At 38.7% G+C, this 27,933-nt stretch overlaps 1 protein-coding gene across 3 annotated transcripts in view; it reads left to right on the top strand.

The window, feature by feature from the left end:
- The window catches only part of LOC129718427 (transmembrane emp24 domain-containing protein 7), a 51,774-nt gene that overhangs the window by 6,579 nt on the left and 17,262 nt on the right, over positions 1-27,933 (top strand). The window contains exon 4 of one of the 3 annotated variants that reach the window (XM_055669211.1): positions 23,513-23,694. The exons of the other annotated variants lie outside the window; for them this stretch is intronic. Within the exon in view, the coding sequence (XP_055525186.1) occupies positions 23,513-23,679 (167 nt within the window). The 3' untranslated portion in view covers positions 23,680-23,694. Of the gene's footprint in view, positions 1-23,512; positions 23,695-27,933 lie in introns of those variants that run through there. 3 annotated transcript variants of the gene reach the window in all.

Below are 27,933 nucleotides of genomic sequence, written 5' to 3'. Positions count from 1 at the left end.
CCAAAATAACTCCTAGGTCTCGAATTTGTGTCACTCTAGATAGAGGCTGACCGGACATAGTATAATCAAATAAGATTGGCTTGCTTGTCCGATAGAAGGAGATGACACTACATTTCTGAACGCTTACAGAAAGACGGTTTCTAGAGCACCATAGGCTGAAAATATTCACCACTTGCTGGAGCTCAACGCAGTCCGCATAATTTCTCACGACTTTAAAGAGTTTTACATCATCGGCGTACAATTTACGGCAACCTTCCGGAAGTAACAAAGAAATGTCATTGATGAATATCATGAAGAGTAGCGGTCCTAGGTTGCTACCCTGCGGGACTCCAGAGACATCCGTGAACTGTGCAGAAAATTCACTTCCTATCTTCACACAGAGTGTTCGATTCATCAAGTAGGAACCAAGCCATTGCACGAGAATAGATGAAACTCCAAGTTTTCCAAGTTTAGCCAAAAGTATCCTGTGGTCTACTCGATCGAACGCCGCTTTCAGATCTGTGTATACTGCATCTATTTGAGCACCGTTACTCATATTTCTCAAGCAAGTTGAAGAGAATTCGGCTAAATTAGTCGTAATAGAGCGTTTCGGGTAAAAACCATGTTGGTCCGACGTGATGTAATGTTTGTCCTCAAATTCACGAAACAAAATTCCTTTCGGCCAGGTATCGGAGCGAAGCGCGATTTCTTTGAAGGTTGGATCCATCCCAATTTTGTATGAGATAAAGCTCATTTTGCTTATATCAGCCCCTTTTTTCACCAGTGGTACTACTTTTACAGGACCATGACATTTCAAACTGTCTTTAACCAATTTTTCGATTGATTCCGGTTTGACACTGGGGTGAATACGTGAGAGATATAACCAAAACTGCTCAGCTGGCTCCGGAACGGTCAGGATCTCGGTCGAAACATTGCCATCACTTACCGCTCTGGTACCTCCAATGAGTGGTTTAATGATAGGTGACCTTTCGTCACGACGCCGTTTCTGAGGTGGTGGACGACTGTAGTCACCGGGTCCGATGTTTGCAGGGAGAGATGCGTTTCGTTTCGACAATTGAACAATCTGCTGACCCTGCTTGGCTAATTCGTTTTTGAGTTCAGCTTGTGCGATTACCTGACGCTCTGTTATAGAATTAATCGCACTACCAAACGAAGAGATTGCAGATTTGAATTGCGCACATTTCATCAGTTTAGCCCACTCATTGCACATCCAGAACAAATTTGGGGTTGCATGGAAGATGTTCAAAAATGCCTTGTTCAATTTCATGCTAGTGCATTTTAAATGAATCTTTCTGTCGCAAAAAGCCATGCATGAGATGGATTCTTCATCATCTTTTACCGGTTTAGCACAATGATCACAAGCGGTAGACATACTAAAACAATTTGCGAATAAAGAACCAAACAAGAACACCCGATAGAGTCGCTCTAAGAAGTAGAGTAGGATTCTGCAGCGCGCCTTTCAAAATCAAAGCTTAGACCCTTTCGAGAGTTGTAACGAGAGTCGGAAAATTATGCTGGTGCAACTTATTTTACAACGCAAAAAATCACTGTAGACTAGTAAAACACAGTAAATTTCACTATCTTCAGATTGCAGGCACTCATATACTACAATTTAGCACGACAAAAGCCGAAAAATAACAACCGGTGATATGGTAAAATAATCAAAATAACGGAGCTAAATCACGGCGATGTAAACAAACTAAACAGTGTTGCCAAAAAAAAAAATGAGAATTTGTAACGGAACTGGTTCATCTACTGACATAGGTTCATCTTTTGAACGAATCTTCAATTGGTCAATATGGGATCGAAGCACTTTGCGACGGCCAATCTGATGATTCAGCAAAATGTTGTAGTTGACATTGCCTATTCGTTCGAGCACGACACCAGACATCCACTTCCAGCTGTCATTGCTTGAATACACCTTGGCATAAACAGGAGATCCAGCCACCAAGCACGGCAGAGAGTGTTGATCTGTAGATGTGCAGGAACGTTTGAAGTGCTGTTGCGGTTGATGTTTCTCCTCCCCCAATAATTTTCTTTAGTGATCGCTTCAGGGTATCCAAAAACCATTCCGCTTGACCATTTGATTGCGGATGATAAGGTGCTGTACGGAAGTGAACGATTCCCAACTCCTCGCGAAAAATCCGGAAACTTTCACTTATAAATTAACTTCCATTGTCCGTCACCATTATCGTTGGTATTCCGAAACGGGAATAACATTCTCTAGGGAAAGCGATTGTGGTTGAGCTTGTTGGAGATCTTGTCTGCAGTATTTCTGGCCATTTCGTATAAGAATCTACAACAACAAGATAGTAGTATCCTTCCAATGGACCCGCAAAATCTAAAGGAAGACGTTGCCATGGACCGTCAGCAGTTGGCCAGGGCTGTGGGTTTGCTTGTGTTGGAGATTTTGCAGCACTTGCACAACTTGAACATCTCCGAATGTAGTCATCAATGTCTTTGTCGATTCGTGGCCAGAAAACGATACCTCGAGCAATAGCTTTTGATCGCTCGATTCCAGGATGTCCTTGATGAATCCGTTTAAGAATACGTTTCTGGAAACTTACGGGAACAACGACTCGATCCATCATCATCACGCAGCCACCAACCAATGAGTAGGATTCTCGATGACCAAAGAACCTCTTACCTCGATCTCGAGAATAGCTTCGCTACGCACTGGCCAGCCATTCTGGATATAATATATCACCTTCTGCAGCACTGGATCTTTAGCTGTTGAATTTTGCACCATTTCAGCAGTGACCGGAAGGTTTTGCAGAGTCTTGCAATCCGGAACTGACGTCTGCCTCAGCGCGAACCATTGCGATTACTACTTCCTCGTCTGGCTTCTCGTGATTATTTATCAGGCGTGAAAGAACATCAGCATATCCGAAATTATGGGTTAACACGAACTCGTTATCAAAATCGTAGCCTAATAGAGTTAGTGCCCAACGCTGGAACCTACCACAATATATCTAACTAATGGTAGCAGTGGTCATAGGCTCCTACAGGAGTGCCCAAAGCTGGAGACGGTTAGCTGTGTGAACCGGAGTTCCCTTTTTGCATCCGAAAATTTTTAGCAACGGTTGATGGTCGGTTTGCAGTCTAAAACGACGACCCCAAAGCATGCCAACGCAAGTGCTTCCTTCTCAATCTGGCTGTAATTTTTCTCAACTTGATTGAGCGACTTGGCAGCGTGTGAAATCGCTTTGATGGTGCCGTTGGGAAACCGATGCATAATGACTGCTCCGATGCCGGTTTTGGATGCATCACCTGCAACAATGATCTCGTGCTCCGGATTATAATAGATGAGAAGCAGATTTGATTGCAGAACCCTTTTGATATCCGAAAACGCACGCTGACATTCCTGGCTCCAGATGAACTTTGCGTCCTTTTTCAACAGATTATCCAGAGGATGGCGTAACTGGTGCATTGCTTGAACAAATTTGCCGTAGAAGTTAACGGCACCCAAGAATGATTCGTAGAGTTGTAACGTCAGTTGGAGCAGGCATCTGGGAGATTACTGATATTTTCGCTGGATCAGGCCGGATTCCGTTTGCATCAACTATGTGTCCGAGATACTTGATTTCCTTTTGATTGAACCGGCATTTGTCCAGACGTAAATGGAAACCATAATCACGCAGACGCTTGAAAAGAGCAGTGAGAGCTGCGTAATGTTTTTCTTCGTCTTCACTGTGAATGATGATATCGTCTAAGAATGCGTCAACTCCTTCCAGTCCTGCTATCATTTTTGCCATCAGTTGCTGGAATGCCCCAGGCGCCGACTTCACTCCAGGTGCCAATCGGTTGAAACGAAATAGACCCCGGTGAGTGTTGATTGGTAGGAGCTTTTTTGATTCGTCATCCACTTCTACTTGCAGATACGCGTCCGAGAGATCTATGATGCTGAAAACACGTTTACTGGCAAGCTTAGTAAAAATTTCTTCAGGCGTTGGAAGAAGGTAGTGGTTCGCTTCTAGTGCCGCGTTGAGTCCAGTGGAGTAATCGGCGCAGATGCGTACCTTGCCACCTGGTTTCTTGACAACCACGATCGGAGCTGCCCAGTCAGAAAAGTCGATGGGTGTAATGATGTCCAAACGTTGAAGTCGTTCCAACTCCTCTTCCACTTTTTGAGTAGCGTGAAAAGGAACTGGTCGCTTTGGTCGAAAAATTGTTTGGGTATCTGGTTTCAGGTTTAGACCAACTTTAGTTATGGTGCAGTGGCCCAAACCGTCCTTGAAAACTTCAGGAAAACGAGTGAGGAAGTGCTGATCATCACGGAGAAAATTGAAAAGATTCACCTGATTGCAATGTGCAACAAGTGGCTTTGACCAAAGGTTGAATGCGTCCATCCAGTCCAGACCAACCACATTGAGATCGTGAACCGTAGTGTCATCACGGCAAGTGATTTATTTTCATGTTTCATATTTGGGAAAAAATATCCCATTGGAAACTATTCTAATTGCAATTTCGAGCTAGATACGTTTGAAACGGAGAATAAGAAATGAAAAGTTGCTATAATGTTTACGTTAAGCTTCGCAGGTAAATTTAGCGCTTTTGCTTTTCTATCGCATTCAAATGCGCACGACCACACCTACGCATGTTTCGTTTGCGCATGTATCCCGTATTATCCTTAGCGTTGGTTATCAGGATAAGCGAGATGCATCTGAAAATGCATGTATTAGTAAGTATATCAAGTTGTATGAATGAATTTCTGTTCTTGTTTCGCGCATTTATAAAGATAAGTATCTAGCCATTCTTAATGAAGGAAGGAATCTCTTCTTTTTCTTACTTATTGTTAGTATGTATTTTACATTTAAGACAGTGCATTAGATTTAGGTATAAAAACTCTGTAAATTTCAATAATAAATTCATTCTGTTTGTAAATTCTTTCGTGGAATATAACGATTCAGTTCGTTCACAAAAGAAAAATCCGTTCTTTAGGAAACCATAGCGATTCAGTTCGCTCCTAAGAATCAAAAGCAGTCGGAAAAACTACGGATCATAGTGATTCAGTTCACTCGTAGAAAACTGCAAGGACGTCAGTTGGTATCTGCTTCGGACTCCTGTGCCGAGTCGCAAGCACGAAAATACCAGAGAGGACAAAAGCGTGTTCGGTGCTTGGAAACCGAACTGTAAGTAAAAAACAAGAAAAAATCGTCGGCACATTTTGGTGGCTCCAGAGAGGAATCTAATCTCCTGGGAGCGCACTAGTGAGCGGCAAGTTTAAGCAAGTCCAAAGGCTAAAGAGCGCTTCGAGAGAAAGCGATATCGACGGCAAACAGAATCATCACAAGTCGACAAAGGTCGCAACTAAGTAACACGCTCCATAAATCCGGATTGAAACTGGTAGAGCAATAACAAAAGGACGAAGTCAAACAACAGGTCATTACCAAAAAGCTAAATCAGCATCGGAAGAATAATAGCCCCAGGCGGAACCGTCAACAAAACACTGGCGACGGCATCAACAAGGTTCCAGGAATCTGCATCGACAATCCAGAAGGGACGAAGTCAACAGAAACACGGGCGACGGCATCAACAAGGCTCCAGGAATCTGCATCGACAACCCAGAAGGGACGAAGTCAACAGAAACACGGGCGACAGCATCAATAGGCGGCAACAAGGCTCCAGGAATCTGCGTCGACAATCCAGAAGGGACCAAAGTCGACGGACCAAGGAAGCAGCGCAGCAACGAGGTCAACGAAAGTGGTGTAAAAAAGTGACATAAAAAAAAGCAAAATTAAGAAATTAAAGTGAAGTGAGTGCCAATTGTAAAAGGATACGATACAAAAAGGTAAGTTTTTTCCTTTATTAAAGAATGGCTATGTTTGTCACGAATACAGTAGGTCATTGTCGTCTATGCGACAAACCCGATGGCGAAGAAACTTTGGTCGCATGCGATGAATGTGATCGCTGGTTTCACCTTAAGTGTGCCAGCTTGAAGCATAAGCCGAAAGCCTCTGAGCGATGGTTGTGCGTTAAATGTAAAAAACAGGAAGATGTTTTGGCACATCTTTCTGAAGAATTAAAAACGTTCAAATTAAATACAGAGAAGTTACCATCTTCTTCAAATGAAACATATTTAGCTCGATTGTTGAGTAGACAATCGTTAATGGAATTACCCTATTTCGATGGGTCTTACAAAATTTGGCCGCGTTTCAAATTGATTTTCGATCGAACTACTAAGGAGGGAGGTTTTTCTAACTTAGAAAATTTAAACCACCTCCAAAACTATGTTAAGGGGGACGCTCTCAGAGCAATAAATTACCTTCTTTTGAATCCAGATAATATATCTGTGATAATGAACAGACTAGAGAATCAGTTCGGGAAAATCGAAACGATTCATGCGAGTCTGATAAAGGACGTAATGATTTTGAAACCGCCAAGATTTGAGCAACCTAAGACAGTGATCGAGTTTATCACTGTCATAGGTAGTTTAGTAGTTAATATGAAAAATCTCGATGGAGATGACTATTTAAACGATCCAAGATTACTAAAGGATTTAATTTTCAAATTGCCTGGCAATTTGAAAACAAAATGGTTCGAATATGTGTAGCGGCGGCTGGGGCACTGGCTTTTTCCCTATTAATGTGATATTGTACTCGGCGTTTCACTAACAACTTCTTCCGATTTACTTGGTGTTTATTCACACATCAACTTACACTACTTATAACTACACTCTACCTTTACACCTTCCCTTTTTTTTTCTTCGGTGGGACTCCGTGGTTTCTCCTCACCGGCTTGATCTCTACTCTTTTTGACTCAATTCAATTATCCAATTATATCCCTCTGGCCGCAGAACAGACCAGATAGCTCCTCAACCGCGGTCTTTATTTTGTAAACCTAAACATAAACTTTAAACAAAACATTGTTACCGTTGCGCATTAACCTAAACATTAACTTGACACAAACCTTGCTGCTCTGCTGCGCATGACTAAGGTCAATAACTGTTTACCTAATGTGTTGTTCTTGAACTTCTTGCGACTGTGTTGCTTGTCGCAGCTTATGTAAGTAAAAGGTTAGGTCATTGCAAGAAAGCTAAACAATTGTTGAACCGAGCTCCTCTAGCTGACCAACCTACTGAGATGTTTTTTTTTTGTTTCTTTTTTTTTATAATTTCTCTTCTACGTAATACTACAGGAATCGAAACGATACATATCCCCATAATTATTGAGCTTGATAATGATAGTTATCAAGATGATAGCGCGGGAAGTTCTAGTGGGGTATATGGTGGTACTTAAAATTCCCTATATTACACTTTAAATTTTCTACATTCCCTAACCTTACGATGATCCTCAAGCGTACTCCATTCCGTGTCTTCCTTCCGGGCTTTCCCATTTCTTGCCGCCGGGCTCTCCACCGCCTTCCTGTATTCTGACTTACCATTTGGTCGATGTTCAATATTGGGTGTGGGTGGTTTAGGTGCTTCGTGCCTATATATTGGGTTTTCGTTGCATCCTGGTTTTCACGGTTGATTATAGTGACGGTGATCGGTTGCTACGTGATATGATTTAGCCCTCGCAAGTTGTTTTCGGTGACTGAAACTGTATCCTGTTGTGATCTTCTCATGCGTCATGTGTTGATTATTTTGCGAAGTGAAGTATAATTACTCCAATCTTTAGCTCCATTTCTTCCGGGTTTCTTAAACCGGCAAAGACTTGGCACTGCTGCCGAAACTCAACGCGATGTGCTGTTGGACGTATTTCATAACTTCAGAAACTTTCATACGAGTAATTACCTTGTGGTAAAGATTTTCTTGATCAATATGAAAAATGCTTATGCAAACTTTTGTGTATAAGTCACAACTTGAACATTCTATTCTCTGAGTTTAATATTTGTGTGTCGGCAAACCTCTAATATTGCAACCAGGTTCAACCATGTATTTGATTTTCCTACTATCAATCTCTGCTCGCTGACATTTCTTTCTTGATGACCACCGACCCACCACCGTCAATTGATTATCTTCCGCATGGTTCGTCTTTCGATTCGATTGTTGCTTATCTCTCGCCATCTCGTACTTCGCTTGTTGCTCATCTCTCGCCATCTCGTATTTCGCTTGTTGCTCATCTCTCGCCATCTCGTACTTCGAGGATATTGGAAAATCTGATCTTTTTAGGGTTTTTTTTTTTTGTTTTAAATTCGTTATTTCTCTTCACTATTTTTCCTAATTCTGAATCGTATATATATTTTTTTTTTTGCGCTTCAAATCCTGGTTCTAGTACTTCTGCTTCTTTTTTTCCAAAACATTTGATTTGAAACTCGGTTCTAGTACTTCAGATTTTGCTTCTAAACTTTTCAGACCTTTGACGTCTTGGAAAAAAAAATACAAATTATTTTTTTTTGGTTTTTTTTTTTTTTCGAGACATAGCAATATTATATTTTTTTTCCGAGACACAGCAATATAAGCTAAATAAAATGTCGGGCATTACTTACATTCCCATGTATCATCATTTATACATACCATATCCATTAGTGTTTTTTTTTTTTTTTTTTTTTTTAAAGGGTTTCGCAGCGCTCGAAATTGTTGTGTCTCTTGCCCTTTTTTTGTTTCCTGGTTGTAGGTGGGTTCTGTAATTAGTCTCATAAAAAGGTTATATATTTGTAAATACATGATGTACCCCTACCACCTGATTTTGTTGATACTTTTCTTGTTACTAACTGCTGTTTTATCTTTTTTTTTTTTTTTTTTTTTAAGGGGGGATTTGTTAGTAGCTTAAGTATTTATGATAAATATTAGTAAATAATGAGTATGTGTGTCCAATCACAAATGGTGACTTCTCAACACTGTTAGAAATTTGTAATTTTAATTGTTAGGATTTGTTTGCTTTCGCAATTAGGACTTATCATTCGTAGGGATTTAAACCTACTTGTCAGAAAAGGGGAAGTAAACTTACAACTAACTTAATTGCTAACTTATTGGCTATAAAGAGAGCTTATCGTAGCAATTGAGGATTGCAACGATTTTTGTCGAAAATTGTTAATAATTTTATTTGACATAGCTTCTAATGGTTCAACACCAGTAAGTCTATGTAATTCGAGTGTACCAAACCAAGGAGGACGCTTCAAAATCATTTTCAGAATTTTATTCTGAATCCTTTGAAGCGTTTTCTTCCTTGTTGAACAGCAACTTGACCAGATCGGTACAGCATAAAGCATTGCTGGTCTAAAAATTTGTTTGTAAATCAAAAGTTTGTTCTTTAAACAAAGTTTAGAATTCCTGTTAATGAGAGGATATAAACATCTCGTATATTTGATGCACTTGGCTTGTATACTCTCAATGTGCTCTTTGAAAGTAAGTTTTTTATCATAAATTAGTCCCAAGTACTTAACCTTGTCGGACCAACTTAAAATAACCCCATTCATTGACAACGTGATTATTGTTTGGCTTGAGGAAAGAAGCCCTAGGCTTATGCGGAAAAATTATCATTTGAGTTTTAGAAGCATTGGGAGAGATTTTCCACTTTTGCAAGTAGGAAGAAAAAATATCTAAACTTTTCTGCAATCGACTGCATATGACACGAAGACTTTTTCCTTTTACGGAAATGCTTGTGTCATCGCAGAACAATGACTTTGTGCATCCTGGAGGCAAATCAGGAAGATCTGAAGTGAATATGTTGTACAGGACTGGACCCAAGACTGAACCTTGAGGCACACCTGCTCTGACAGGAAATCTATCAGATTTTGAATTCTGATAGACAACCTGCAGAGTTCGATCAGTAAGATAATTTTTTAAAATTTTGATTAGGAAAATTGGAAAATTAAAAGTTTGCAATTTCGCAATCAAACCTTTATGCCAAACACTGTCGAATGCTTTTTCTATGTCTAAAAGAGCAGCTCCAGTGGAATAACCTTCAGATTTGTTAGCTCGTATCATATTAGTAACTCTGAGCAATTGATGAGTTGTGGAATGCCCATGGCGAAATCCAAACTGTTCATTTGCAAAAATTGAATTTTCGTTGATGTGTGACATCATTCTGTTAAGGATAATTCTCTCAAACAGTTTACTTATTGAAGAAAGCAAACTGATTGGTCGATAACTTGAAACTTCAGCTGGGTTTTTATCCGGTTTTAAAATGGGAGTAATTTTTGCATTTTTCCATAATTTGGGAAAATATGCAATTTTGAAGCAGCAATTGAAAATTTTTACTAAAAATTCCATTGTGCTCTCAGGGAGATGTTTGATTAGTATATTAAAGATTCCATCGTCACCAGGCGCTTTCATATTTTTGAAATTTTTAATAATTGATTTAATCTCATTCAAGTTAGTTTCAATTATTTCTGCAGGTAAAAAATTCTGGGAAGAAATTAAATCAAATTGACGTGTGACTTCATTTTCAATTGGACTCACAAAATTCAAATTTGAGTTATGAACACTCTCAAACTGCTGAGCAAGTCTTTGAGCCTTTTGTTCATTGGATACAAGAAAACGTTCACCATCTTTTAAAACTGGAATAGGCTTTGAAGGTTTCTTAAGAATCTTCGACAGCTTCCAAAATGGTTTTGAATATGGTTTCAATTTTTCAACTTTAGTCTCAAAATTTTGATTTCTCAGAAGAGTAAATCTATGTTTAATCTCTTTCTGTAAATCTTTATAAATAGTTTTAAAAACAGAGTCACGAGAACGTTGATATTGACGTCTGCGGACATTTTTCAAACGAATTAGAAGTTGAAGATTTTCGTCAATTATTGGTGAATCAAATTTCACTTGAGCCTTTGGAACAGAATAATTCCTGGCATCAACAATTGCACATTTTAATGCGTCCAAAGCGGAATCAATATTCACTTCGTTTTGCAAATCAAGCTCATTATTGAAATTTCTCTCAATATGAGTTTTGTATCTTTCCCAATTAGCCTTGTTATAATTAAAAACAGAGCTCATAGGGTTTAAAACTGATTCATGTGATAAAGAAAAAGTTATTGGAAGATGATCAGAATCAAAGTCAGCATGTGTGATCAAATCACTACATACATGACTTTGATCTGTAAGCACCAAATCAATAGTTGAAGGGTTTCTTACAGAAGAAAAGCATGTAGGACTATTCGGAGACAAAATAGAATAGTATCCTGAAGAACAATCGTTGAATAAAATTTTGCCATTGGAATTACTTTGAGAATTATTCCATGAACGATGTTTAGCGTTAAAATCGCCGATTATGAAAAATTTCGAACGATTTCTGGTGAGTTTTTGTAAATCACCTTTAAAATAATTTTTGAGCTCGCGTGTGCATTGAAATGGTAAATATGCTGCGGCAATAAATAAAATCCCAAGTTCAGTTTGAACTTCAATTCCCAAAGTTTCAATAACTTTCGTCTCAAGATGGGGAAGAGCACGATGTTTGATTCGGCGATGAATAACAATTGCAACTCCACCGCCGGAACCCTGAATCCTATCATATCTATGAACCACGTAATTGGGATCATATTTTAATTTTATGTTAGGTTTCAAAAATGTTTCAGTAATAATTGCAATATGCACAGGATTTACTGTTAAAAAATTAAAAAGCTCATTCTCATTGGCCTTCAATGAGCGAGCATTCCAATTTAATATTTTAATTGTTTTATTTAAAATCATTGCTAAATTTTAAATTAGAAACAATTTTAATAGTAAAATTTGTGCCTATTTGAATGGCTTCAAACATTGATTTTGCCTGCAACATGGCGTTCATAAGATCGAACATTGCCTGTTGCAAAAAAGAAAGTTTACCTGCCGTAATAGGCCCCAGGCAGTTGACATTAGAAAAAATATTTTCGGCAGCAATATTAGCTGGAGTGATAGGTGTACAATTATTTTCTAGCCTGTTTTGCTTACCCATATTAACGGTCATTTTCGAACTACCAACACTAGGCGGTATAATGTTCGAACTACCTGTAACCTGTGCATAAGTTAAACGGGTATGCAAAGGAGTAGGTAAACTATGCGCCACTGGTACGCTTGGAGAATTTTGTTTTGAAGTTGGTTTTAATTGAGAAATTGAATTTTGTTTACCTTGCCTTGCCTTAACAATTGCTAAACGGACTGGGCATTGATAAAAATTTGACATATGGTTGCCGTTACAATTCGCACAGCGAAAATTTTTACTCTCTTTCACAGGACATGCGTCCTTTTTGTGAGAAGAGTCTCCACAATTAAGACATTTTTGGTCCATGTTACAGAATTTGGAACCATGGCCATAACGTTGGCAAGTACGGCATTGGGTGATATGCTTTTCACCTCCGCCATACTTCCTATAAATTTCCCACTTTACACGCACATTATACAAAGCATGTGCTTTTTCAAAAAATTTTAAGTTGTTAACCTCATTGCGGTTAAAATGAATTAAATAATTAACAAGGGAAATTCCAGTTCTCTGACTGTTTTCGCCTCGTGATTTTTGTTTCATTAGAATTACTTGGGTAGGGGCTATGCCAAGTAATTCTGTTAAAGTAAGTTTGATCTCATCAACGGTTTGATCGTTGGTGAGACCTTTCAAGACAACCTTGAACGGCTTGGCGTTCTTGGTGTCATATGTAAAAAATTTGTACATCTTGTCAGTTAAATACTGAACAAGACGATCACGACCCTTTACTGAGTCGGCTAATAAGCGGCATTCACCTCTACGGCCAATTTGATAGGTAACTTTAACGTCAGAAACAAACGTTGAAAGTTCCTTTTTGAATATATTAAATTCAGAAGAAATAGTTACCACAATAGGTGGAACTTTCTCCTTTTTTAAAGATTTTATATTTTGTATAGTTCCGTTATTAATAACTTCCATTTCACCAGCTTCTTGCTCAGGCAAAATATCAAAAGGATTGTCACTACAGACACTCGATGTGTCAGAAAGAGTTGCCTCTCTTTTCCTCCCCGCAGCGATGCGAGGTTTCTTTTTCCGTCCAGCCATTTCAGGTGATACGAAAAAAGTTAAAACAAATGTTAAATTCAAAAGTAGGTAGTCTTGAGAAAGACTGATGGGAAATAACTTTCAGGTAATCTTTAAAAGACACACTGACAAAACACAAACTTTGAAGCTATAGGCAGTCAAAGACCAGTCCACAAGCAACCGAAAAAACGTCTGATCTGTAGGACAGTTCAAGACGCACTGACTGCTGTTTTATCTGATTTATCTTCCTTAGGAGCTCCTTGCGGCTCTTTGTTTATTACCTGTGCTTCTATTATGTCTCGTAGTGGGAGTATTTCCGACTTATTTGCTTCCTTTATTTCTGTAATTTCTGCTACGTGGATATTTTTCGTAAATTCATCCTGCCGTGGTTCCAAATAGTATTTTTTTATTTGTAATAATTCATCCTCCATTTCCACCACAGTTTGGTAGTTACGAGGGTCGTTGTTCAAAAGTATATCACCAAATCGTACTAAATTCGGATTTTCGAAAACTTCCTGGATGTCATTGTTTCGGTTTGCTACTGTTTTCTGAGTTGGTGTATGATGTATTATCTCGATATCTTTTATATTTACTACCGGTCTTTGAGAGCTATCTTTGAATGAATTGTTTCTTCTGCATGCAAAAATATACAAACTTATCAACACTATTACTCCTACTGTTGTTAAACCACCAATTGTCCACCCCGAGGACAAAGGTGAGTATAGCATGTTCTCTAAAAATGGTCTTTCTCTTTTCAAATCCTCTATGTCCACTCCTAAATCAAACAACTTTTTCCTATCATAAACCGATAGTACAGAAGTGTTTTTATCTAAAGATGGGATAAATTTCATTCGCCAGCTATCTAAAGTAAAATTCAATATGTTATAGTGTACGTTAGTATACACGGCCAGTTTATCTGACAATGATACATTCGTGAACGATATTTTAACACTATCCGTTTTAATTCTCATACCCGGCGTCAGTCTGATTTTACCAGATCCTCTAATAATCATATGAGACCGATTCATTCCATGAAAAATGACAATCTCCATTTCGTCCGGGGTCACATATTCCCATACGTTAGGTTCCTCACTAGCAAACCAGACATCATGATTTATTTTCAAAATTCTAATGCTACAACTTTCCGTAGAGTTCCTGAAGTACAGATTAAGTGAACACTTGTTTTCTGAAGATAGTTTTACTTCGACTGCACTTAAATTGCATATTTTATTTTGTGCAAAACTTAGACACTCTTCGTACTGTGCACTTGATATTACAAAGCCCCAGTTCTTTTCAACTTCCTTGATTAATATATCATCATCCATCTTAATTGCTACCACATATGTTCCATTCACTTGTGGGACAAACACCCCCCTGAAAGCCACGAGTTTTTGTTTAGACACTAAAGGGATATTCAACTTTAACATTAAAATTTGATTATTCAAAGGCTCATAAGATATTTCAATGATTGAGAGGAGTCCAGAAAGGATATCGCTCTTACTATCTCCCGGAAACGCCAACCCATCGGCAGTTTATCTTCGGCTTCATGCAACAGCGATACTAGCTCCGATATTTCAACTAATTGCATCATTTCGGACACCCCTTTTGTGTTCCCCAGTAGAATTTCAATAATAATATGTTGTTGATCTTTTAAATTATTTATTAGAGTTTGAAGTTGAAACCCAATTTCCATCAATTCTGATTCCAAGTATAATATATTCTGAATAGTACTAGTGAAATTCAAGTCATCCTGTACCATTTTTCTAATCGTGTTGAAATTGTTCATGATTTTTTTAATTTTATCATCAACGTGATACATCGAACTATCAACAAATTTATACATGGCATCTAGTGTTCCAGTTTGATGAGTAATTGACGTTCTTAGAGACTCTTCATTTTTCCTAAGCCTGTCTATGTTTGTGTCAATCCTAACCCTGTCGTCAGAATCCATGCCTCCGACAGCCGTAATGATTCCCCTTTTGTTCCGATTTGGAAAAACGCTCTTTATAAACTCGCCTGAACTTTTACGTTTACTCAGCGCTGACCACAACTCGCTAGTAATTTGATTGCACCTGGTTTTTGAAATTCTTTGTGTTAGCAACTCACAGGTGAAATTGAAATTTTGCGCTGTTTTTTCTAAAGCCATAATACCATTTTCTAATTCATTTATAGGGACTCTTACCTCCAACGTATAGGTTCCCATTCTCAATAGTGGGTCATTTAACTGCTCCATGACCAATCCCCCATGAACTGGTACTAGTGTTACCAGCAAAACGACCCTGTAATCCAAAGAGAAGCACGTCTTTTAATGTATTGTCTATGTATTGCACGCGGTCATAATCTTGTCTTGGATTAAATTCTTTACTCACGTCTTTACCCTACTGTACCAATTGACCTATAAAAATCTAAACCCACTCACACAAATCCACGCCTCAAACACTCTGGGTAGCGATCCCTTATTATTATCTTTCATTCCGGGTTGCGATCCCTTGACCACCCATTCTCAAACATTCACACGCGCTTCCATCTGAAATTCACTCAATTTACCCTATAATCGTCATTAGTCATCATTTGAGTCTGCCTGTATTATTTCTAGTCCTATTTTTTCTCATACTTTAATTTTGAATACTTTTCCATTTTGCTATTTCCCATGTCATGTCATTTAGATTTTCTTTTTTTTTTTTTTTTTAATTGAATATCAATAAAACATTATGATATTGTTCATTATTTTTAAGCCTTTATCGCGCTCTTCTTCCGGTGTCGAACATTAAGAATCTTTGTCTGGATTCTTTTGCCGATACTCTTCATACTTTCTTTTCAGCTTCAGTATCTTTTACAAGTCTTACATTTTCTTACTTTCTAATCTATATTTATTCCCACATTGATTTTTTTCTTTGTCACATTGAAATTTTCTTCTTCATATATATATTTTTTTCCCCTGTATATAATAAATCTCTTTAAATGGGTTGCTTGAATCTCATTGCCACATAACTTTTCTTCCGTCTTACTTCACAAATGGATTGCTTGAATCTCATTGTCATATTAATCTTCTTTCGTCTTACTTCATTTTATTTTGCTTATCATTTCCCCGTTTTATAATTACTTTATTACTTATTTTTACTTCATTGTCTATTTCATATCCTTTCGTTTTTTGTAATACTTGGTTTTCTGCCGGGGGTTATTTCTCCCAACACCGGACTTACTCTGCCGGGGGTTATTTCTCCCAACACCGGACTGATTTTTTCAGTTTTATTTACACTTTTTATTCTTCAGAACCTTTTTTTTTTTTTTTTTTTGAAAATTGTCAACCGGGGGTTATTTCTCCCAACACCGGATTAACATATTTCGGTTTCAATTAATTTGATGTCCCCTTTTCATCGATCGCCTCCAAAGAGTTGAACTGCTTAATTTAAATATTTTTTTTTTTTTTCATTCTAAACTATCGCTTATTTAGATACTTCATCACTCTGTCACTCATTTTATAATCATAATTATTTTGTTGTTATTCATAAGGGCTTATAAAATTTACACTCTGTATAAAATAGTGAAATTTTTCATAAATTCAATATCACTTTCTTGCTTGGTTTGGATTAAAGCTCTTGTTTTTTTTTTTTTTTTTGCTCGTTATACTCTTTCCTTGGTTTAACTAATTTTGGAACTGTACCAAAATTAAATCCTAAAACTACCGATGAGCTAGTACATAACGTGGAACTTGAATTTACTCGAAATATTTTCGGAGGCGATTATTGTGTATCTTCTCTAACTTCTTTCCGTTTTTTATAATAGTAGTTTGTTCACTTGGTAGATCGACGACCTCATAGGGTCCTCTCCATAGCGTTTGTAATCTTTGGCCTGTTCCTATTGGGACTGCCTTAACCAGTACCAACTCTCCCCACATCGGTTGCCATTCTTTAGATGTCTTATCGTATATTTCTTTCCGTTTTTGTTTCGATACTATTAGATTTTCTTCGCAGTATCATGAAGCCTTTTAAAACTGGCTTTCATTTCGTAGATGTAATCCCCATAAGTCAATTCCATATCCTGTAGTTTATATACGGAATTTGGAATCCGAGCACTTCTTCCGTAAACTAACTCAAACGGTGTAAATCCCGTAGATGAGTTCATTGTTGTATTGTATTCGAACATAAAATAGGGAAGAAGTTGATCCCAAGAACCTGGATCACTTCCCACATACTGTCTAAGATATGTCTTTAGCTCTCTGTTTGATCGTTCAACTAAATTAGCTTGCGGATGATACGCAGAAGTTGTTATCTTCTTGATTTTTAATATTTTACAAACATTTTTCATTAAATTACTAACAAAAATTGCTCCTTGATCTGTAACTACTTCCATTGGTGTGCCAAATTTGCAAATGAAATTTTCTACAAAGGTTTTAGCTACAGTATAGCTTTCCTGATTTTCCATTGCCGCGACTGTAAGATATCTTGTTAAGTCATCTTGAATCACCAGACCGTATCTATTCCCAGAGTTGGATTCGGGGAGTACGACAATATCCATAAAAATCTTTTGAAAGGGTTCAGACGAAGTTGTTGTAATTTTCATTGGAATTTTGTTCGCCATCCATATTTTATTCTTTTGGCACGATTCGCATTGTTTGACATAATTTTCTACGTCTTTCCTCATATTGTCCCACTGAAACATAGGGCTAATACGTTTCAGCATACGTTTACTTCCTACATGTCCTCCTAATGGACAATCATGAAACTCCTTTAAAACTGTTTCTCTATCCTCTGGTCTTACCCACATACGATCTTTATTCGGAGCATATAGGGTGAAAACTTTGTCAAATTTTTCTGCTATAAATTTTAAAACGTTTGCTTCTGGTGGAACTTGTAAATTTCTGAAAGCTATTATTTGAATATTTCTTGCTTCTTTCACGTATTCTGGGCAGTTTTGGAATGCATCCACCAGTCCTTCGAATAAGACTGCTGTATCTATTCCTGAACGTTTAGTACCATTTAAAATTAAACCCCATAACTTGCGGTTTGCATCTCCGTTTGAGTTTGCAAAATAACAATACACGAGTACGGGTGTTTTTTTGTCGATTAGTTCTTGTGCTGCGCGATAACAATAGCCGGTAGTTTATCGGCAGAAACATCTTCTGCACACTGGTAGGGGCAGGCTACCCCGCCAGTGATCCGATACGCAGCTGATATATCAGCAAGAACAATTCTCCCGCACCGCTGTTACCCCGCTAGCAGCACGGACCACCATACGATCGAGCGAGTGGAAGTCAACTACAAGTGGCATCTACAAGGTCGCGTGTAGGATACGGCCACTGTGTCACAACACGAAGCTGGATCGTCATTGTTTGTTCTGCGGAGACGCTCGATTATTCCTACTATCAGCCGTGAGGTCGTGACTTAGACGTTCGGTGAAGTATTCACTTTAGAATTTTTATCATTATTATTAATAGTATTATTATTATTGTTATTATTATAATTATTATTACTATTATTATTATTAGTATTATTATTATTATTATTATTATTACTATTGTTATTAGTATTAGTATTACTGCCTTTTTTTTTATTTTGATCCATTGTAGTTTGAGAAATTGTTTTTAAAATTTAATAGCAACTACTTGACCCCCCCCCCACATTCGAATATTCATCGTTTGTGTGCGGTAGAGCGTAACGCTCCCGCAAAATGGACGACATGCAGGTGCAACTATTCCTGGATGTGGAAACAACTGGGGAAGAGATTGAGATCTCCCCCATCGCTTCCCCTCTACCTTCCCCGCTACCTAGCCCCGTACAAAGGGTACCGGCAACACGGGTGAAAGCTTACCCAGATGCTTCGAAAGGTCCGTTCGTAGTTTACTTCAGGCCCATAAAGAAGCCTCTAAATATAATTCAAATCGGCAAGGACCTGGCAAAACAGTTTTCGGACGTAACCGAAATTACAAAGGTTAGACCGAACAAACTGCGAGTTGTTGTGAGTAGCTTGAGCAAGCAAACGCAATTGCTAGCTACGAGCTCTTCACGAGAGAGTACCGCGTGTACATCCCTGCCAAGGACGTGGAGATCGACGGTGTGGTTACCGAAGGAAGCCTCACGGTCGATGACATTTTGCGTCATGGAGTTGGCTGTTTTAAAAACCCCTTGATGCAAAGTGTAAAGATACTGGATGTCAAGCAATTGCATTCAGTATCCATCGAAGAAGGGAAGAAGAAATTCTTCCCTTCAGATTCCTTCCGTGTAACATTCGCCGGATCCGCACTGCCGAACTACATCTCTTTGGACAGGGTTCGTCTGCCTGTACGCCTGTTCGTACCGCGGGTCATGCATTGCCAAAACTGCAAGCAGTTAGGTCATACAGCCACCTACTGCTGCAACAAGGCACGCTGCAGCAAGTGCGGAGGCAATCATGCTGAGACCGCTTGCAGTGAGGATACTGAAAAGTGTCTTTACTGCGAGGGAACTCGGCATGACCTTTCGGCGTGTCCCGCGTACAAACAGCGCGAGGAAAAAATAAAGCGTTCCCTCAAGGAACGATCAAAGCGCTCTTTCGCAGAAATGCTGAAGAGTGCTGAGCCACCCTCGACAGGAAACATCTTTTCCTTTTTGCCAACCGATGAGGGTACATCTGACGATCCCGTCGAAGGGTGTTCTTATGCCATGCCAGAAGGATCTAGGAAGAGGAGAATGATCAACTCTCCTAATCTTTCTCGCAAAGGTCGCAAGATAACCCCTAGCGGAATGACCAATAAGCCAACACAAAAAGGAAGCGGTGAAGAAAAACCGAAGCAAGTACCTCCCGGTTTTAATTTTAAATCCAGGAGTACCCACCGCTTCCTGGGGCACCAAAAACCCCTCGTGCACCCATTTCTCGATCAAAAGATAAAAAAGAAACAGGGTTCATACAATTTTCTGATATTGTGGATTGGATATTTAAAACATTCAACATACCAGATCCCCTACAAAATATTCTTCTTGCCCTTCTTCCTACAGTGAAAACCTTTTTGATGCAACTAGCAGCAACTTGGCCCCTCATTTCAGCTATCATATTTTTCGATGACTAATACGGCGAAAGAGGTTAGGAATTTTATCACTGTATTACAGTGGAATTGCAGAAGTATCATCCCCAAATTCGATCTATTTTCTTATTTAATAAATACATACAATTGTGACGCATTTGCGCTCTGTGAAACCTTTCTCAATTCAAACGATCAACTTAATTTCCACGATTTTAACATCATTCGTCGAGATCGAGACTCACACGGTGGAGGGGTACTTTTAGGGATTAAAAATTGCTATTCCTTCTTCCGAATCGACCTCCCCTCGATCTCGAATATTGAAGTCGTTGCCATTCAAACGAATATGAATGGAAAAGACCTATGCCTTGTTTCGTTATATATGCCTCCATCCGCGCGGATTGAACAGAAGCATCTCACTGATATAGCAGAGTTGCTTCCCGCGCCTTTTTTGATATTGGGAGATTTTAATTCTCACTGTTCGCTATGGGGGTCGCTGTACGACGACAACCGATCTTCTTTAATCTGTAACTTTATCGACGACTTCAATATGATAGTTTTGAATACTGGGGAAGCGACACGTGTACCTAATCCTCCAGCACGTGAAAGCGTGCTTGACCTATCCCTTTGCTCGACATCACTAGCGTTAGATTGCCGGTGGAAAGTAATCAACGATCCCCACGGTAGTGATCATCTTCCAATCGTTATATCAATTGCTAATGGTTCAACTCCCCCGAACCCAATCAATATTTCCTACGACCTTACACGTAATATTGATTGGAAGTGTTATGAGTCTATTATAGCGCAATCTATCGAGACTCACGAGGAACTTCCTCCGGAGGTGGAATACGCGTTCTTAGCTGGCTTGATAATCGACGCCGCGACTCAAGCTCAGACGAAACCGATACCCGGGGTAACGATTAGACAGCGCCCTCCCAACAAATGGTGGGACAAAGAGTGCTCTGAGCTGTACGCGCGAAGGTCCGCGGCGTATAAGGACTACCGGGAGTACGGCACTGTCAACCTGCTTCGAAAGTACGAGGCACTGGGCAGGCAGATGAAGAGCTTAGTAAAGGCGAAAAAACGCGGGTACTGGCGGCGGTTCGTAAACGCGTTGTCCAGGGAAACAGCGATGAGCACTCTTTGGGATACCGCCAGGCGCATGCGGAACCGTGACGTTTCGAATGAAAGCGAGGAGTATTCAGATCGCTGGATACTCGATTTTGCCAAAAAGGTCTGTCCAGACTCTGTACCGGGACAGAAAACCTTTCGCGACGCGTTATTAGTAACTACGGAAGAGCCTCCATTTTCGATGTTGGAATTTTCAATGGCTCTCCTGTCGTGCAACAATAAGGCTCCAGGGTTAGATAGAATAAAATTCAACCTGTTGAAGAATCTACCCGACTCTGCAAAAAGAAAAAAAGTCATTGCTATTCGGAAACCCGGGAAACCTGTCTCTGATCACAATTCATATAGGCCGATTGCGATGCTCTCTTGCCTCCGGAAATTAATGGAAAAAATGATCCTCTTACGGTTAGACAAATGGGTCGAAACAAATGGGTTACTTTCAGATACTCAATTTGGCTTTCGCCGGGGCAAAGGGACGAACGATTGCCTAGCGTTGCTTTCTACTGAAATTCAACTAGCCTTTGCTCGAAAAGAGCCAATGGCTTCTGCGTTCATGGATATTAAGGGGGCTTTTGACTCTGTCTCTGTAGAAGTTTTAAGCGCGAAACTTCATTCGCAGGGTCTTTCACCAAATTTGAATAACTTTTTGCTCAATTTGTTGTCAGAAAAGCATATGTATTTCTCACATGGCGATTCGACAACTTCCCGAATTAGTTACATGGGCCTCCCCCAGGGCTCATGTTTAAGTCCTCTCTTATATAATTTTTACGTCAATGACATCGATGAATGTCTTGCAAATTCATGCACGCTAAGGCAACTTGCAGACGATAGCGTTGTATCCATTACTGGTGGCGAGGCTAGCGATCTGCAAGGACCATTGCAAGATACCTTAGACAATTTGTCTGAATGGGCTCTTAAGCTGGGTATCGAATTCTCTTCGGAGAAAACTGAGCTGGTCGTTTTTTCTAGGAAGCATAACCCAGCTCAGCTGCAGCTCCTACTAACGGGTAAAACGATCTCTCAGGTTTTAGTCGCTAAATATCTCGGGGTCTGGTTCGACTCCAAATGCACCTGGGCTTGTCATATTAGGTATCTGACACAAAAATGCCAACAGAGGATTAACTTTCTTCGTACGATTACCGGAACTTGGTGGGGTGCTCACCCAGGAGACCTTCTAAGGTTATACCAAACAACGATATTATCAGTTCTTGAGTACGGCTGTTTCTGCTTTCGCTCCGCCGCGAACATGCACATTATAAAATTAGAGAGAATTCAATATCGTTGTTTGCGTATTGCCTTGGGTTGCATGCAGTCGACCCATACGATGAGTCTTGAAGTGTTAGCGGGTATTCTTCCGTTGAAACATCGTTTTTGGAATCTCTCTTACCGGTTGCTAATTCGATGCACAGTTATGAACCCATTAGTAATTAAAAATTTCGAGAGGTTGGTCGACCTTCAATCTCAATCCAGATTTATGACTTTATATTTTGACTATATGGCTCAAGATATTAATCCTTCTTCATACGATTCCTCTAATGTCGCACTTTTAGCTACTTCTAATAATGCTATATTCTTCGACACCACTATGAAACAAGACATTTCTGGTATCCCGGATCAATTGCGACCCCAAGAGATCCCTAAGATTTTTTCCAATAAGTTTAAACATGTTAGTTATGATAAAAGGTTTTTCACTGACGGATCTAATCTAGATGAGTCCACTGGCTTTGGTGTTTTCCACGAAAATTTTACCGCCTCCTACAAACTCGATGCTCCTGCTTCCGTGTACGTCGCAGAACTTGCTGCTCTTCAGTACTCTCTTGGAATCATCGAAACCCTACCCATAGACCACTACTTCATCTTCACAGATAGTCTCAGTGCCATTGAGGCTCTGCGATCAATGAAGCCTGTGAAGCACACCCCGTATTTCCTGGGGAAAATACGGCGGTTTTTAAGTGCTTTAACAGATAAAAATTACCGGGTTACTCGATTCCGGGTAACGAAAAGGCTGACTCTTTAGCTAAGGTGGGTGCTATTGACGGCGCTATTTATGAAAGACCAATTGCTTATGATGAATTTTATAGCATTTTGCGTCAGAGAACACTCAACAGTTGGCAATCATCATGGAACTCAGATGAACTGGGACGGTGGCTACATTCCATTTTTCCTAAGGTATCGACGAAAGCATGGTTCAAGGGGTTGGATGTAGGTCGGGACTTCATTCGCGTGATGTCCAGACTTATGTCCAATCACTATACGTTAAACACGCATCTCTTTCGTATAGGGCTTGTAGACAGTAATCACTGCGTTTGTGGCGATGGCTACCATGACATCGAGCATGTTGTTTGGTCGTGTACCGAATACTGTGGTGTTAGGTCTGAGCTTATAGATTCCCTTCGGGCCCGAGGAAAACAACCGAACGTACCCGTTAGAGACATTCTGGGAAGCGGTGATCTCCAGTACATGATACAGCTATACGTGTTCATAAAACACGCTGGTATTAAAATATGAAACTCTTCTATCTATTTGTTAGATTACCATTCCCGCTACACGCTGAAAGAAGATGATACACTAAGCTGGAGACACTCAAACGAAGACTCGGCATCTTTATGTTCACGCAGACACCTCAGTCCAAACTGCTCAAATGGAACATCACTGCTTAGTCATGTACAAATAAATAAATCGTATAACTCAATATAGTTAAAATCAAAATTGTAACTCCCCTCCTCTCACCTTAAATCCCCACTAGCTCGTAGTCGGCCGCGAGAATAAAGAAAAGGCCCCCTCTTTTCCCTGCTAATTTAGAATTTAAAAAAAAAAGTACTTGGCTCAGTTAAACATAAATTGTATCGTGCCGTGTCAAATAAACTATTTAAAAACTCAACTTGCGGTTTGGTATAGAAAATATTCTACCGTTCAAATAGTCTTTCAGCCCATGAGGCAGGTCTACAAATTCACTCAATTCTTTGTAAGCCGATCTACTATTGACGATCATGAAGGTAGCATCAACTTTGTCTACATCGATTTTCTCTTTGGAAAAAATCAATCTCTTAAAATCAAGTAGATTATGATTCAAAGCTTCTGCAAAGTCATCGTAACTCAATCCCTTTGTTTCTTCGGGATAGTCATCGAAGCTAAAGTCAATGTTTTCCAACCCATCCATGTGTAGGTTCCAACTAGTTTCTTGCTTTCTTTTGAACAGAGTAAATCTACCTGACTCGTCGATGATTTGTTGGCTTTGATTTGCTTCATTAACTTGCTGCTGCTGTAGTTGTTGTTTTTCTTCCTCTCGTTTTTGTTTTCTAGTAATAACTGCAACACATGATACATCTGGATTAAGACGTGATAAAAAATCTGCAACAACATTATCTTTTCCTTGCTTATACCGTATGTCACATTCGAGACCTTGTAATTTTAGTCTCAATCTGGTTAGCGTTGGTGAAGTTTCCTTCAGCCGCCAAATCGAAACCAAAGATCTGTGATCAGTATAAACTATGAATTTTTGATTGTATATGTAATGTTTGAATCTGTTTACCGCCCAAACGATGGCGAGCAGTTCTTTTTCAATTGTGTGATACTTAATTTCAGCACCTGTTAGCCCACGACTGGCGTACGCTATAGGTTTATCTAAAGTTTTTTCATTTGATAATACCGCGAATTTGCCATAAAAATTTACCGTACCTAAGAATGATCGCACTCCCTTTACTGTTTTAGGAATAGGCATATTTCTTACAGCTGTGATGTTATCCTTCATTGGGCGTATGCCTTTTTCGTCAACTATGTGTCCTAAATAATTAATTTCGGTGCGCAGAACTTGACATTTGGTTGACTCAATTTTTAAATTATGTTTTCGTAACGCTTTCAGAACCCTTACTAATTCTCGGTTGTGTTCTTCAATTGTTCTACCATATACAATTATGTCATCCAAGTAAACAATAGCTTGAATGTCCCCAAGTTCATAAAGTACTGTGTTCATCAATCTTTGAAATGTTGATGGACTGTTCCTTAGCCCCATAGGCATTCTAGTGAATTCATAATGGCTTTTTGGGGTTGAAAATGCCGTTTTAGCTGCATCTTTTGGGTTAATAGGCACCTGATAAAAGCCTGATTTTAAATCCACTGTAGTAAAATATTTGCTATGTCCAAGGTTATCGAGAATTTCATCGATTAGTGGTATAGGATAAACAAAAGGTTTAGTAATCAAATTAAGTTCTCTGAAATCTATCACAATTCTATATTTCTTACTTCCGTCGGCATCTAAGTCTTTCTTAGGTATGCACAGTACTGGTGCATTCCATGGACTCGTACTAGGCCTTATTATACCTTGACGGTACATTTCATCAATTTCTTCGTTTATTAATTTCTTTGTACTTTCTGGGAATCTATATTGTCTTTTATTTATTGGTATATTAGTAGTTGTTTCTATATTGTGAATTGCTGCATCTGTAATGGTCAATTTATCTCCCTTTAAATAGAATACGTCACTGTATTCTGACATGATAGCCTTCATTACCGTATAATCATGTTGTTCTAAATGATTCATGTTAAGTGAGTCTATTACTTTATAAATTCTTTCTACTCCTTTCAGTTCACTTAGGTTTCTACTCTCTACTAGACTATAGTCTTGTCTGAAATCTATATCTTCAGCCTCAACTGCTTCCGTGTATAACTTCACATCATTGTTCGAGTAATCTGCACTCATTTGTTCATAAGTATCAAATTCTTGTTCCATCCTATTAAAATCATCTTGTTCATTTCCTACAGATATTCCTATGTGCTTATCTGTTAGATCGAAATATGTGTCCTCTAAACAATCAGTTTGACATTCTTTTTCGTTATTATTTTTAACTCCAATATATTCTTCAATGCATTCAGTTTGACATGATTTTTCATTTGATAATGTATATTTATATTCAGAACGTTTCTGAAGCTCAGAATCTTTGCAATGCGGCTTTACCTTGCACTCAATTAACCCTCTGTTTTCATTAAATACCTCAGTATATGTGCTTCCCATATTTAGCTCTTTGTTACACCCATTGTCATTTTCACATGGCTTGCGCGAAATAATTGAAGTAAACTGTTCGCTTATATATATATTGTATATTGTTTTAAAAATTGAGCCCCAATGATTGCCGGGACACACAAATCTTTCATTATAAAAAATTTAACCATGTAACATGAATTCCCTATTAATAATCCTACTTTTACTGATCCTAATGTTTCTTCTTGAGTTAGATTAAACCCTGTTAGTAATACCTTATCTGTATAATTTACATTTTCCAATTCCATATTGATAACGGTATTCCATCTAATTAGATTATTGTACGCTCCTGTGTCTAGCATGTACCGTTCTGTTTTTCTCGGGTTATCGACCGTAGCAATGTTTAAAATGAATTGATTATTCGCAGTAAATTCGATACTTAACTTCTCGTGTGCTGGGATGTAAGTGTTAAACTTTTCCCATAAGTTAGTAGTACTTTGACACATTTTGCTCTGATAATTTTCCGTCACGCTTGCTGAAATATAATTGCATTCGGTCGTATCCCTCTGAATGCGTCTCTGTTCGTTATTTTCTATATGTCGGAGTGTTTGGACGCCATATTTGACACCCCCAGAATTCAGTTTTTTTGTTGGTTGTAGTTTCTTCCTTCATTGTATCCTCTATCGGTTGTATCCTGTCTAGGAAATTGATTTTGATTTCTATCGTAATTGTTGTTTGGATAATAAGTGCCACCCCTATTTTCAGTGTATACTCTATTTTGATTAAACGCTTGATAGTTATGAGGTTGTGAAGGCTGATTGAAATTGCTTCTATTATAAGAACCATTAGACTGGTACCGATTGTTCGTATAACCATTTTGAAATCCGTTATCTCTAAAATTTTGCTGATTCAAGTTTCTAGAATTCCATGAATTATTATTGTTCCCTCTATAATGATTATTGCTTCCACGAAAATTATTATTGTAGTTATATTGCTGATTATTGTTTCCTCTAGAATAATTATTGTTAGTTCCACGGATGTTATTGTTGTAGTTCTGATGCTGATTATTGTTTCCTCTAGAATGATTATTATTAGGGTTTTGTCGTGTGCTGCCTACCATTCTCGGTGAAGTCTGTTATGAAAGTCTTTCAGCTCTTCTTCATCGTCATATTCTTTTTGGAGCCACTCTAATAAATCTAGAAATGATTTTTCCCTCTGTGATTTTCCTGCAAACGCTAATGCTCGACTGTTCAGACCTGCTAAAAAGTGTCTTCTTAATGACGCTCCTACAAAACATTCGTCATCGTTATCATGGTTTTTCAATTGGGTTGTTTGGTGGTAAAGTTTTGCAGCCCTACTTCTGTATTTTTCAAAACTTTCGGTATCTCCTTGAACTAAAGTTTCGATTTGTTTGATTAGAGATCCTATCGTCGATTCTCCATTGAAAGCGCTTTCTAAATTCGTTTTAACTTTCTCCCAGTTGTCGTCTTCTATTTCTGTGAGTCGCGTTAGCGCTTCTCCTCTTAGCTTTGTGTATACAACATTCAAGAGCGGTGTCTGATCTTCTTTTTCTGGTATTTTTTTCTGCGAAGTAGTCGATTAATATCAGAAATGGACGAAGTTGTTCGTGCTTCCCATGAAACTCCGGAATCGATTGCATAGCCATGACCATTGGAAATTCGTAAGGTGCTGGGTCTGCCATCATGAATTTTGGTTTCAACGTCCGATTGAAGTAGAAACTGTCTCTCGAAAATCGGTCTTTCAATTTCTCTATAACTACGCAAAAACTGGTTTCGTCTATGTCTAAATCTTCAATTTGCTTTAGACTTATTTGGTTGATGGAAATATTATTTTCCACAAATTCTTCTTCTAGATCTTTGATATGATCTAGGAATTTATTTTCTATGTAGCTACCACTTTTTTCTTTTTCTACTTGCTTGAATGACGAAGTAAAAGGAAGATCCTCCCAAGCT

Source organism: Wyeomyia smithii, chromosome 1 (genome assembly GCF_029784165.1).
Source record: "Wyeomyia smithii strain HCP4-BCI-WySm-NY-G18 chromosome 1, ASM2978416v1, whole genome shotgun sequence".
Taxonomy (NCBI): Eukaryota; Metazoa; Arthropoda; class Insecta; order Diptera; family Culicidae; genus Wyeomyia; species Wyeomyia smithii.
This window is presented reverse-complemented; position numbering and strand designations above follow the sequence as displayed.